This window comes from Macaca nemestrina, chromosome 4 (genome assembly GCF_043159975.1).
Source record: "Macaca nemestrina isolate mMacNem1 chromosome 4, mMacNem.hap1, whole genome shotgun sequence".
Taxonomy (NCBI): Eukaryota; Metazoa; Chordata; class Mammalia; order Primates; family Cercopithecidae; genus Macaca; species Macaca nemestrina.
In genome coordinates this window covers 91110244-91125160 of record NC_092128.1, presented here as the reverse complement: position 1 = coordinate 91125160, position 14917 = coordinate 91110244, and the positions used below count along the sequence as shown (strand labels likewise).

Below are 14917 nucleotides of genomic sequence, written 5' to 3'. Positions count from 1 at the left end.
AATATGTAGGCAGTGACCCTACAAATGAAGGGAATGAGAATTTTTAGGAAGATAATTCCTTGAAACAAAGACCTGGGGTAAATAAAATAAAAGTATCCTTCTAAGGTGTTAACAAACACATTATTCCTTGGATTACTCAATATACTATAGCAGTGACATGTGAAGGGGTCATTCCTTTAAATACTGGGAACAATGACCAAGAAGGTAAGAGAAGTTATCGATGTAATCATCCAATTTCCTGATGACATAAGAATCCAAGCCCTATCTAAAATTCGACTGGACTTATAACTTATTTCCATAAGGTTCTCTAACATGATATATGTCTGAAATTATTACAGCATTTCTTTGCCTAGGAAATCCTCCCTAGATGAGCAATAGTATCCTTTCAAATACAATTATGGAGAGATGACTTCAATGACTTGGCAAAACTCCCAAAGAATAATACAATTTGAGAATAATGTCATTGTTATTTCTTCTTAAAAAATAAAAACCTTCTCTTTGTCTCACAATAGAATAATTCTTCCTGTACCCTCTCCCACTCCTCAATAAATAAATTAGAACCCTATCACCGATCAAAAGAGGTTAAATAGAAGGAAATGTAGATAAGAAATGACTAAGTAGAAGTAGGTGGGTCTGTCAAAGTCAAATAAGGCTGAGTAGAAGAGAATTAGGGAAAGACGCTATTGGAATAACTCCAATTCTTGAATTTTTGAATTCAATCTCTAGTTACCTTTTAAAATGTTTATATTTTGATGCTACTTTCAAGAAACTAAAATGACCAAGGGTTGAACTTGTTTCATATGGTAATACAATTGCCACTCTAGAATTTCAACATATCTCGTAGGGTTTTGCAGATGGACTGGTGATCTGTTTAAAATTTATCCATGGGAACCACACAAATTTCAGCATAATTTTCATGCTTCTGATACTGTGATTCCCAAACTGCGTGTGGGGTGTCTTGGTGCACTGCAGCACACTCCCAAGGGTGGCAGGAAATAATTTAAATCTTCAAGAGAAATACAGTGACATTCAGCATGTATCAGGTACCAATGAAGAACTAGTTGGAGGGAGTTCATAGTTTTAAGTTTACATTCGGTCTTATTCTTTTAAATGACATTAATCTTTGCCGAGCTGGTCAACTTGAAAATCAACATGGAAGAAGAAATCAGGGTAGTGATGACCAATCTTATTTCAGGATTTGAAAATTTCTCTTCGTAAGTTGCTTACTAAAACTGAAACATGTCTCTCTACATTTGATACATTTGTATTATTTTTAAGGAGCTACTAAGTTGTTAAGACAAAAATAGTTGAGTTATTTGGACTTAACCACTTGAAAAACAGAACTATTAGGTATTTCTTTTGACCCATGAGTGTCATGGAATAAAATCACTGAGAGACTAAGGTCTCCTGAACTGAGAAAGTTGGAGAGGTTCTGTTTTAACATATGCAAGAATATATAAATAAGTGTCAACATCAGAAGTAAATGATGCTTTGGGCTGTTGATTCTTCACAACTAGAATTAGATAATGCCAGGGAAGATATGGTTCTAGGTGATTATATTAAATATATGATTCAGAGCTTATACTAACCCTCAGGAAGCAAGCCAGATAGTCACTGATTTAAAGAGACCTTAAATAGATAAGATGCAGAGAGAAGTAAGGTACAAAATAGAGAAAGCCTACTTTGTTTTACTCTCTTTCTCTCTTGTCTTTTTTCCTTGGTTTCTATTTAGTTTCTACCTACTGTACTGTGAGGTTTCCTCCTTAAAATGTTTGTAGATATTGACCCTGTACAACTGGTCTGTTTGTAAAAAGCAAAGGTATACTTTTTTCCCCTGTCCTAGAATTACATAAAAAGTAAAATCTTGTATCATTTTTATTTTCAAAAATTATACTGTGCTTTGTCATTCATCAAAGAGTCAGCTACTAGAAACTGTCAAAGTGTTTGATTCATACATTTTATTGATCAGTATTTATAGATTGCACTGTTCCATAAATTCTCTCTCATGGCTTATCCTTGTTTCTTTTTTAGGTAATTTCCTGGTACAAAAATAGTGGAGTTGCCAATTTAAAATTGTACTTTAACCAAAAGAGTCATATCTACTAAGGGGCTACTGCTACATTACCATGGTTGTCGATTTGACGTAGACGTTGTTTTTCAGATGGCAGTTTCCGTCATTGGGCACCACTATGCCTGCCAATTTGCTATCAAGAGCAAGATGAGATGTCTGATCTGTCATCACCAGCAGCAATCTTTTAGCCTCTTTTCGCCATCCAATATGACTCTTAAAAATAAACATGTAATTAGATTTTGTACAATAACATAGATCTGTACTGTGGTTTTTACCTCAAGTAAACATCATGTTTGAGTCGATGAACATTAAGTCAGGCTAGAACGATGTGCATGGGTACAACGCTGCTGCATAAATAGCTTTAACTTTCATTTGTACATCCTCTATTTTCCCACAGCCATGTGACCACACTAGTTCCTGGCTAGAGATGTCTAGTGTTCCAGTGGAGGAAGAATAAGATAGATTAAAAAGTAGGAGAGGCCGGGCGCGGTGGCTCACGCCTGTAATCCCAGCACTTTGGGAGGCCGAGGCGGGCGGATCACGAGGTCAGGAAATCGAGACCACCCTGGCTAAATAAAATTATTTAGTAGAAACCCCGTCTCTACTAAAAATACAAAAAAAAAAAAAAAAAAAAAAATTAGCTGGGCATGGTGGCGGGTGCTTCTCGGGAGGCTGAGGCAGGAGAATGGTGTGAACTCGGGAGGCGGAGCTTGCAGTGAACCGAGATCCGAGATCGCGCCACTGCACTCCAGCCTGGGAGACAGAGCGAGACTCCGTCTCAAAAAAAAAAAAAAAAAAAAAAAAAAGGAGGAGAACAAGCTGAAGCGAGAAGGGCAACAGTCTACTTCTAGTTCCTCCTTGGAGTGTGGCGCATGAGAAAAGCAGCCCTTTTGGAAAGAATTTTCACGTGCATAACCTTTTCTTTCCCTTTTATCTTTTCCTATTTAAATCCCTCCCCCAATTTAGTCCCTCTGTACCAAACACATACCAAAATGAATCACCTTGGTGAGGAGTAAGAGATAGTTAGATATGTTTTCTTCTACACTACGTTTTCACTCCTCAAATCAAAGAGAAAACAAAAATTCTAAATTCTTTGAAAGTTTTGCATCTTAGCAAACACTCAATAATGTGAAACGTCTTACTTCACAGACAGCTGCCTGAAGCATGGCGTCAAAACCTCCTTCCGGTGTATCTATGTTTCCAGAGATCTTCTGTCTGTGAACTGCTTTCTCAAACTCAGTGATGTTCTCTGTCAAAGACAGCACATGGATGTATCCATGGGGAGGCATGCAGTCTAAATTGTAGTCACTATATGGGAAAAGAGGAAGTGTAAAGTTTATTTTGCTCTTCTTTCTTAAGCATTCTAGAATACTTAACAGTAAAATTGTACAGTTGAGTGAAAAGGGAGTACTTCTTTTGTGCCAGGGGAATTTTATAAGACAAAAATCTGTGCTTATAAAATTAGAGAGAAGTTCAATATTGATGATCATTTCTTTGCAAGTAGGAAATAAGACTATAAGTAGCTGGTATTCAAAAAAATAAAGATGATTAAACATGTTTGTTAATATAGGACAGCTAAGGGCTTTCAATATTTAATCTGCACTGAATTTTTAAGGTGAATAAAAGAATGTGCTGTTCTTATCATTGAACAGCTGAGAAACACTTTTGGAAAATGCTTTTGAGGAATTTAGTTGAAATGTGATAATACTGTTTGTTTTTTAATACTGCACTAATGTTTAAAATCATGCTTGGTGGAATTATTGATGAACAATCAAAATTCATTAAAATTATTTTGAGAATCCATGATATCCAGAAAGTAAGAATGATTCCTCTGGTACATTCACCTCAAGAAGGCTTATGAAACTCCATTAGTGGATGCATCAATCCTGTTCTGGTACAACAGATGACAGAGCTGTTTCGGTAAATTGGAATGTGTATTTTAAGGTAATCTAAGGAATTGGTAGAAGCAAGAAAGATAAAGTCTTTTATGAAAAAAGATCCAAACGGATTTATTTTTCTGAAAATTCAACGGGCTAATGGCAATATCGTGTGAGACACTTACATTTTTAAAGTTAATTCTTCTTTCATAGTGGGACATCTGTTATTTAGAATAAGAATTCTAAAATGATAAGAAAAAAGGCTTTCTAAGCAGTCAAATTCTCATCTTTTGACCCACTTTTTTGTGATAGCTGAGCTTTCTTTGTAGTCACATCATAGGCAACATCATTATCCCCAGTCACAGTACAGTATTGGAGAGATAGATAACGTGCTGGCAGAAACTCTTTGAAATGTGTCAAATCATAATTCAGCAATTTTGGAGCAATCAAAGCATAAAAATACAGCATTTCCAAAGAGGTATTTATATACATGGCGGCCTAACTATTGAAGCTTCATTCAAAGCTACTAACATTAGGCATTGTTTTTTGTTTGTTTGTTTATTTTTGGTGATAAAAACTAACTAAATATTTAAAGAAATAGAAAATAAAAAGCCCAATCTACAGGTCATCTCAGAAGTTTTCAGATATGAACAAACTTTCCCACCTCACCAAATATTTTTATTCTTATTTTATAAGACAAAAATATAAAACTTGGTAAGTTCTTTACATTAAAAACAAAGTGAGATTTTATAAGCAAAAAATTAATTTAGCATATGCTCATCAAACCCTAGATACCTGCATTGATTATGAATCCTTTCAGGGTGGATGCTAATGTATGGTGAAACTGTTTTATCAACATATGAACCAAATCCAAGGCGAAAGTCACGAGAGAAAAATGCCATTTTTCTAGATAAATCGTTGCCAACAGAATTTAATTTTTCTATATTATTGTGCATTGATGCTGAGACATCAACCAGATAATAAAGATCCACAGGATATTTCTTCAGAGGATGAATTTTCAGCATAAAATTAGCTTCAGCTCCTAGTTCGACAGAAGAAAAACATCATGTAGTCTTCATTTTAAACTTTTCAGGATAAGCTATCAATAAATTAGTCACATTCTAGCACCTAGCACAATCATCACAAATGTGCACATAAATTTTGGAATATTCTAGTATAATTATAATCATTATAGTATAATTATTATTGTAGTATAATTATAAGGCAATTTGAAAACCATACCAATTTATTAGTCCCAAATCCTACAGTTCATTTCCCACAATTCTATAGGCTGAATAGGGATAATAACAAATAGGCTAGCTCCGTATAAATGTAACAGGGTATCGTATCATTATATGAACCTCCATTGCCTTAGTAGCTAGAAAAACACAGTGCAAACCAGTAAGCGGCATTCTATCTCAAGAGAGTGAGGGGGCTGTACTTGTGGAATGACTTGAGGAAAACTGGGAAGGCATTTTTTTTTTAAATGAACTCTTATTGGATAAAAGCATGAATTCATTCTTTTGGGTTAAAGTGTATTTACACAGGAGATGAGAAAACTCTAGTACTGTGTAGTACATCAAGTTGTTCAAAATAATTAGTAGCTCGTCACTAGTTAGTTGATATGATTCTTCCCATCAGTTAGCCAAGAGAAAGAATGAGACAGTGGGCGAAAGAATGGTGCCCTGCAGTGCCACATGGAGGACCTGGGGCAGGTAAGGATCAGCATTTGTCCAACACACAGTGGGTGTTCACACGCTGAGGAGGGGCCCCATGAGTGAGGCACCCACTGTGGACAGAACAACTGGATGAGAAGAGGGGGCTGCCACAAGGACAAATGTTGGTAGTCCCCGCAGGGTACTACAATTTTATTTAGTTTTCTGTCATATTACTATTAGATACAAGGACCTGGGTTATCCCCCCTAACCCTGTATAGAGTTGGTACCTCTACTTTTAATTTAAAGTATGTAGTGAAAAGGCATCTATTGAAATGTAAGCAATTCATAATTTGTAAATTTTACTTTTTGAAACTATTAAGCAAATGCTTTGTAAGTCATTATTTTTCCATAAGAATATTCTGAATGGAAGACATTTTTAAAATAAACATCTTTTGTATACATAATTTACTTATTTAAAGAACCTTCTAATTTATCAAATTATATTTTTGGTGTTAGTATAAAATAGCAATATTTTCTTTTCAATTATTTCACAAATCAGATGTTTTTCAGCCAAATTACCTACTGTATTCAAAATAATAAGGTTTTGCTGGTATATAATAATAATAATGGGAGAAAGGGACTACTCCTTCCCAATTTGCTTTTTTTGTGCAGGCAACCCCTTTGGTGTAATGCTCCTAGGTTTTGGCTCATATTTGAAAGGAGAAATAGGGCAGGCGTGGCCCAGCCCAGTCCATTCTCTCATCCCTTGCCTTCAGAAGTTAGGCTGCCTCCAGAGAGCATATCCTATATTCTGCTCTGCTTTTGGGCTTCTGTTGACAGAAAGACCCGTTCCTGTGGCAGTGTTCTGCAATTTGAGTGGAGAAATTAAATTCAGGGGAATGTTAAACACTGGTACACTGGACCAGATCGAAGAGAAGTAGAAATTCAGCACTACTGGGAGAGCGACTCATGTGCAGGGACTTGAACCTTGATGTGTGGATCAGTGTATTTTGTTTTTCACTCAGACCCAAAGTATCGACTCTCTCTAGGTGAACTGCTGTTGATGAAAACTACTGTCATCTTTGTAGATTTAAAAAAGATTGTTTTTGTAAACTGGCCACATGGTATCATGGTATTTTTATGTTGGTGAATCGTTGCAGTTTATGGTGGCTCTGTCTAAAGATGAATGGCTGTTTTCAGAGGTATTGCTAGATGTAATAGATGGTCAGCATATTGTGCCAGGGACCCAGCAAAGGTATGGGTCGGTGACCTCAGCAAACAACCAGAGCCTGTGTAGCATCAGCAAAGGCACAGTCCTTGGAGGTAAGCTATTCAGGGCCTTCCAACCAAATGCTAGCCACACGAAGGCGCTCAGCTGAAACCAGCTGCTCATAGCCTAGCAAGCAAATTCTGGTCTCACTGGCCTCAGCAAAGAAGAAGACTGTGAGAAAGCACTGCCAAATGGTTGGGGTGTGAGGGTGTTGGCTGCTGTGCCTTGATTTTGGATTCCATAGATTCTGGCCTTAGCACGTATACCGGGGTCAGCTGAGGCCTCAGCAGAGAAGTTTCTAATAAAGAGGAAAAGAGAATATTTCCATACACAGGCCTTTTAGTAATTGCTGGCAAGAAAAATAATCAATAGTTTTACACTGCAAGACCCCTGAGCTTGTTGTGAGAGTCTAGCTTTAAGTAGTCAATTCAAGACCTAGATAGGCTGACCCCAAATCGTGCTCTGTTTGATAAGGAGGAAACCAAAGGGGTCAAGCTGGGATTACCATGTCATGCCCATCAGTTTGAGATGTTCCTCGTAATATGCTCTCAAGTTGGCTTTGGATTGTATAATTATAAATAAAGGAGAAAACTCTTGGGAGCAGCTGTCCTAGGCATCAGTATTCCACAGTAAGAGGACACAGAAATACCTTTGTGTGGCACTATGGATATTGTGTCCCTAGTTAACGCCCCCACTTAACCTTTGTACGTGATCTCATCGTAGAGCCACTTATAAACTATTTTGGACGAGATGCCTGGGCATAATTTTGGAGGAGAAATGGAATAGGGTATAAAACAGGGGCTTAGAGTGACCCTGGAAATGATTTAATTAATGAAGTGCTATGACCCATGTCAGGGTTTCCAGGAAAATCTCCACTTCCCATCAGTGGTTTCAGAATTATTACCAAAGGAACTCTAGTTGGCATGGGGACGTGGCTATATGAAAAGGACAACAGAAATGTCCAGATAGACCATGGATCTCTGCCCTGACAGGGACAGCACCCTCAGTTTCATCACATGCCTACTGGCAATATCCATTGGTTTTAAACAAACAGCCTGGGAATTTCAGGGAGGGGAGGGAAGGGAAGGGGAATGATTGCTCCTCACTTTTCCTCCTTCCTCCCAAGTAGGACAAGCCCGACTACAATAACCCCCTCCCACATTCACTCCTCCTCAAGCATAATATATGATTTTCAAAGCCATTTTACCTAAAGAATTTTATTAATTTTGCAGAAGCCCTGTTGAATATATTTCTATTAATACTTTACAACTATCTGGGCTATTCCAACTATCAGGAATTATTAAACAGTTATATGCAACTTGATTTGTTATATAAAAATTAAACTTAACCTGGCATGTGCGCTCCAGATATTTTTAGTTGTAAGGTACCATGGGTTAATATTTATATTGAATATTAATAGATGATATGTCAGTGTTCCCTTTTTAATTTCACATTAACTTAATTATAGCTGTTCTTGTCATTTTAGGGGATTTGGGTGTTGAAGATAAAAGTAATTATTACTTTACATTTCTGGTATCTTTATTTGCCAGTCTCAGGAAGTAACCTAAGTAAGTTTCTACAACAGAAAACAAAATTCTGGTGATGCTTCATTTGCTTTTTTGTTTATGTACTTTGCTGCCATACTGCATTCTTTTCAATAGTTTCCTGTTTTTGGAATACAAGTAAATGTGAAGAATCTATTTGGGTGTGTGTTTATGTGAATGTCTTTAAAATATCATTCAGTTCTTCTGAATGCAGAGCTATCTAATTTTCCTTTTTTTTTTTTTTTGGAATTCGAATCACATTATCTCACCAATTTTTCCTATATTAAACAATCAATTCTTACCACTAAACATATGTAAGGCCAACTTTGGGGAAAATAGTTATAATTGACTATAATTTAGGGCCCACCATAACATTTCCTTCTTTTTTTTTTTCCTTTATGAATGTAGAATCTCTAACACAGGGTAGAATCAGGTTAATTTCAACACTATAGTTCAAACTCATTACTTTTGACGCAGTAAAGGGTTTAAGAGTTGAGAATCTAGTAGTTTGGTTTTCACTCACTCTCCTTACCTATTATTCGTCAAGTTAAACATTTCAGTTGAACTCCTCTAGCATGCCAGAATACTGGGATATATTCCTATCCACCCTTGCCCTTCTTGTCTTTTTGCCTGGATTATTTCTATAACCTCTTCATTTGTCTACCTCTATCACTTCATTTTCCTGCCATCATTATCTATACCACCAAATCTGTCTTTTTAAAATTCAAAACTGCTTATGTTTTGTCAACAGCTCTCCACCAGATGGCCAATGCCCAATGGCTAAATATGTCAGATCAAAGTTCCTACATAATACTTACTCTTGTCTACATCTTTAGTGCTAGCAAAACAAATCTGCTTTAATTCCCCCATATACACCCTACAAATGCATACTCCTATGCCCTGCTTGTGGTCCTTCCTCTGCCTGTGGTGACCCAACCTCTTCTTCTTCGTGTAATTACCAGTTAGACACCACTCACTAATCTGCTCCTTCCTAAACTGAGCTGAGGGCCCCGCCCCTGTGTTTCCATGGCAACTGGATCATACCACCATTTTAGTGTTTACCATATAATTATGAGATTCTAGACTGGGCATCTTTATCTTTTTTTTTTTTTTTTTTTTAAGCAGCTAAGAGCTACTAAATAAGATAATCTATGTAAAATATTTTCCACAGTATTACATATATAGTAAATGCACATGTTAGTAATTATTACTACTACTAGATTTTAAGCAACATTAGGGTAAGAACTGTTGCTTCATCTCTGAAGCCTCTGTAATTGGCACATACATAGTCACCCATAAATGTTTTATAACTAAACTATATTTGAAGCACATTTTGGTACAACATTTCAAAGGGCCCACATATTTACCACAGAAAGAAGTCAGTATCTAGAATTATTTCCCACAGTGTAGGGAGAGCTTCCACAGAGTTTCTCTAAGAGGAAAACAGTATCATCTGGCTCCCAAATGTTCCTGCCACCACTTATATTATCTCCAGGAAAGCTTTATCCTCGTGCCTTTTGAGATTCTAAGGACTCAGACCCTCATTTCCTTCCACTAACTTTAAAGGGAAGAAGTGAGTCTGTGACAGAATTAGAAAGAAGACATGGAGGAGAGTTAATTAAATTACCTACTTAGAGCTATTGCCAATGATTGGTTTGAATACAAAGAATAAAAAGTGGTTAAAATGAGTTTTTAAACTACTCAAAGAATGGTGTGAGCATCCCTGATGTACTGGGTACAACAAACATGACTGCACACTAGGAAAAGATAAGTAAAAAGCATTCTGCATAAGATGAAATTTTAAAACCAAGAGAAAATGTGGAAAACTGTAAGTGGAAGAATTATAAGCCAATTTCTATTCATTATACTTCAGCAGTGGAAGGAGAAGGGCCCCCAAATGGGACCAGTTTATAATGGCAAGATACAGACTCCAGTACATTTCCTAATTTCTGTGGGAAATAAAGTGAGGAATGTGTGCCGGGGTGGAGAGAAAATGTGCAAGTTCTGTTTTGTTTTCTAAATTTTGAAATCAAGAAAGAGGTAAGGCATATCTGGAAAATCTTACTAAATCTACGCTAAATTAGAAGATTCTTTTTGCCCATTGTTAAAATGAACGAAGTTTGAAACATTTTCTTAAGTTAGTGAAATATAGGTTAAACTAATCCTTATCCTATACATTGTATTATTTCTAAATTAGAATTAGAGAATTCCCTTCTCTCTCCTATTTTCCTAAAGAGTTAATATCCAGTTTCCTTAGAGGACATCAAATAGGATCAATAGTCTACTTCTGTTATCATTTTCCATAAGATTCATAGGTGAAAATAAGAAAAAGGTATAATTTAAGAAGTGAAAATTAAAGAAAATGTCATTTTTTTTTATTTTTTATTTTATTTTTTAATTTTTATTTTTTATTTTTTTTGAGACGGAGTCCCGCTGTGTCGCCCAGGGTGGAGTGCAGTGGCCAGATCTCAGCTCACTGCAAGCTCCGCCTCCCGGGTTTTTACGCCATTCTCCTGCCTCAGCCTCCTGAGTAGCTGGGACTACAGGCGCCCGCCACCTCGCCCGGCTAGTTTTTTGTATTATTTAGTAGAGACAGGGTTTCACCGTGTTAGCCAGGATGGTCTTGAACTCCTGACCTCGTGATCCGCCCGTCTCGGCCTCCCAAAGTGCTGGGATTACAGGCTTGAGCCACCGCGCCCGGCGAAAATGTCATTTTTTAATGTCATTTAAAACATTCAATTAAAATATAGTCCTACTAACATTTTTAAGAAACCTAGTCAGGATATGATGTAGTGAATATATTCTTGAAAAATTTTTAACAGAGGCTACATTGGAAGTCATAAATTTTTATCAGAGAAGAATAAAGTGATAAATCAAAGTTAATATTAAGAGCTGAATGCATTTTCCGCTTAGGTATGCATTATATCAAGCCCTTGACTCTGATTCAACTCATGGTGAAAAGGACTTTTACATCATGGAGTATGTTTCTATATATCTGGGGTTGCCAGAATTGAGCTTTATATATTATGCCCTAAGACGGATATGTCTTTGATGTCAAATTCATTTTTAAGAACTTATTTTCAGTTTAATTTAATAAATATTTGCTATATATGGGGATTACAAACTAGTTCTGCCACACGGAGCTCACAACTATGTGGGAAAGATGACTTACACACGTTAGACAATTATGCTAATTTGCACATAGAAATTCAAATAGTAGCGGGAAATTTAATAAAATCAAGCTCCGCAATGACTGACATAAAATTATTTCTCTTTTTTCACTCTCCTACTCCCAGTGATCTCTTCCCCACTGCGTTCACTTACCATCTCCTGTTGATGTCTCCTGTTTCTCTTCTATCTCCAAGTCCTATCTCTCCCCGGAGCTTCAGCCTCATATAGCTAAGTCTCTCTCTCAACTCAAGACATCCCAGTTTAAATCAACACCACTCCATTCATAAGGAGCAGAATTCCCTACCACACTAAGTTGCTTGCCAGATCCTGGGAGTCCCACATGGCCCATCAATCACCAACTACTGTGGATTCCACCTCTCCATTCTCCTCAAGTTTACCGGGCTTTCTCCTGTGTCATTACCACTATCATTGCTTGTCTATAGCACTGAAACAATTTTCCAACTTTTGAACTGTTCATTTATAGTCTCAGAAGGACTAAATCATCATTATATCTACAAAAAAAGAACAAGCTAAACTCATTGAAGTGTATAAATTATTTGTGACATACCAGTAGAAAAAAATGCAACTGATAATTTTCATACTTGTGTATTTAAAAAAGAGTAAGACATTTAAAAGAATATACTTATAATAGGCAAATAATATATAATAAACTGCTAAAAATTAGGATTCAATTAGAAAAATAGGCATATTTGTATGGAGACACAAATCACACACAAAAAAAGAGAGACGAAGATGATTAACAGCTTAGGAAAAATGTTTAAACTTTCTAGTTCTAGGAAAAAGGCAAAAGAAAACAGCTAATGGACTAAACAAATAGCAGACATTAAAAAGAATGAAAGCAGGATGGTTGACTAATGAAAGGCTCAACTGAACATCGAATTTTTTTGTGAATAATGTAACAATATACATTAAAAAGTAAGTACATTGTCATACATTTGACCTAGCATTTCTACTGCCAGGAATGCATGCTAAAGAAATATGCGGTTATATACAAAGATACACGCATAGTAAGTTTCAGTGAAGATGTGTTTTAAAAAACTTCATTCAGATTTGATTTGGATTGATTGTCTTACATTTATTGATTCACTTGGACTTTGTTATATTTATAGACTATATTTATAGAGAACTGTCATTATTATGCTATTATATTCAGGAGCATAAAATTCTTCTCCATTTATTCATATTTTCTATTAAGCAGCACAATGGATCTTATACTTTTTAAAAAATTATTATTATTTTTTATTATACTTTAAGTTCTAGGGTACATGTGCACAATGCGCAAGTTTGTTACATATGTATACTTGTGCCATGTTGGTGTGATGCACCCATCAACTTGTCAGCACCCATCAACTCTTTGTTTACATCAGGTATAACTCCCAGTGCCATCCCTCCCCCCTCCCAGATCTTATACTTTTTTAAAAGTTTATTCCTAAACAGTTTACATTCTAGGTTGCTTTTATGAGATAATCACACAATTGATCATTTTTCTTCATTATATTTAATATTACAAAGGAAATTCACTGATTTTTGAATATTTTAAAAAACAACCTGCCAGAGTAAAATTTTAAAAAATTCAATAGTTAGCTTTACTTGATTTGCTTGGATTTTCCATGGCATGATAATTTTGCTTTATCTTTTCAAAATGTTTATAACTCTTATTTAAGTTTTAAAAATGTAATCATATTTATGTATACTTTTGAGAAGGATTTTAATATACCCTAAGGGAGTATTCTTCAATTTTGGTTTTGTCAGAAATGGGCACTAAATTTTATTGAATGATTTTTTGTTATCTATTGAGATAGCAATGTTTTATCTCTTTTTGGCAAACTAACATCATAAAAATAAATCAATTCCAAAAATAACTATCTTTGGTTTTCTAGCTTAAGTCTATTTGTTTGGTGATATTGTTCTTCTTATCACATACAGTTAATTTGATTTGCTAAAATTTTATTAAGAATTTGAGGCTGGGCGCGGTGGCTCAAGCCTGTAATCCCAGCACTTTGGGAGGCCGAGACGGGCGGATCACGAGGTCAGGAAATCGAGACCATCCTGGCTAACACGGTGAAACCCCGTCTCTAATAAAAAATACAAAAAAAACCTAGCCGGGCGAGGTGGCGGGTGCCTGTAGTCCCAGCTACTCGGGAGGCTGAGGCAGGAGAATCGCGTGAACCCGGGAGGCGGAGCTTGCAGTGAGCCGAAATCTGGCCATTGCACTCCAGCCTGGGTGACACAGCAAGACTCCGTCTCAAAAAAAAAAAAAAAAAAAGAATTTGATAATAGAGTTATGCTAACCTTGTAATAGTTAAGTAGCTTCTAGGCATCCTCTAAAGTGATGGAATAGTTTAGGCCGGGCTCGATGGCTCACTCCTGAAATCCCAGCACTTTGGGAAGTTGAGGCGGGCGGATCACCTGAGTTCAAGAGTTCAAGACCAGCCTGGCCAACAAGGTGAAACCCTGTCTCTACTTAAAATACAAAAACAAAATTGCTGGGCATGGTGGCAGGTGCCTGTAATCTCAGCTATTCAGGGGGCTGAGGCAGGAGAATCGCTTGAACCTGGGAGGCAGAGGTTGTAACGAGTTGAGATCGCGCCACTGTACTCCACCCTGGGTGACCGAGGGAGACTCCATCTCAAAATAATAATAATGACAACAATAAATACATAAATAAATAAATAAAGTGATATAAGAGTTTATATACCACAGAGATAATGTATTCCTTCAGTATTTGAATGATAATGAAACATTTCTTCTCATGAAAGCATTTAGACCTAATGTCTTTAGGGAGTATTGCTTATTAAGGGAGGTAATTATAATTTTTATAATTATAAACATTTATAACTTTTTAAACTTCTTGTATATTAGGTTTCTTAGGGTTCTCTATCTTGAGTCAATTTTAGACATATTTTCCTAGAAAATTATCTATATTATCAAGATTTAAACAGTTTATCATAGATTTTTGTACTTAATATTTCTTAAAGGCTTCTTTCTGAAATTTTTTCTATAATTATGGTTTATATAATTAGGTTATTTGATTTTTGTCCTCTTTTCTTAATTAGATTTGCCAATAATTTACCTATTTCATTAGACTTTACAGAGAACCAGCTCTTGGATTTATACATTCATTTTATTCTTTTTTTCCTATTTTGCATTTCATTAATTTTGCTTTGTTATTAAATTTAGGAACTCTTTTCTGTTTTTCTTATGAATTTTTTTGTTTATCTTGTTCTTATATCCTTGAATGCTTAGTTCATCTGGATTCATTTTTCTTTAATAATAAAATCACTTAAAGTTGTGAATTTTCCTAA

The 14917-nt window shown here is 35.9% G+C and overlaps 1 protein-coding gene and 1 non-coding gene across 3 annotated transcripts in view; both read right to left on the bottom strand.

Moving 5' to 3' along the window:
• The window catches only part of LOC105475918 (integrin subunit beta 8), a 105766-nt gene that overhangs the window by 31407 nt on the left and 59442 nt on the right, over positions 1–14917 (bottom strand). For both annotated transcript variants that reach the window (XM_071094925.1, XM_071094924.1), the window contains exons 4-6: positions 4744–4990; positions 3214–3379; positions 2126–2284 (exon numbers count right to left, since the gene is read on the bottom strand). In XM_071094925.1, the coding sequence (XP_070951026.1) occupies positions 2126–2284; positions 3214–3379; positions 4744–4973 (555 nt within the window). In that variant the 5' untranslated portion in view covers positions 4974–4990. The remainder of the gene's footprint in view (positions 1–2125; positions 2285–3213; positions 3380–4743; positions 4991–14917) is intronic.
• Positions 6624–6694, bottom strand: LOC112425571 (small nucleolar RNA SNORD56). The gene has a single exon (XR_003016691.2). It is a non-coding gene; the product is annotated as a small nucleolar RNA SNORD56 (small nucleolar RNA).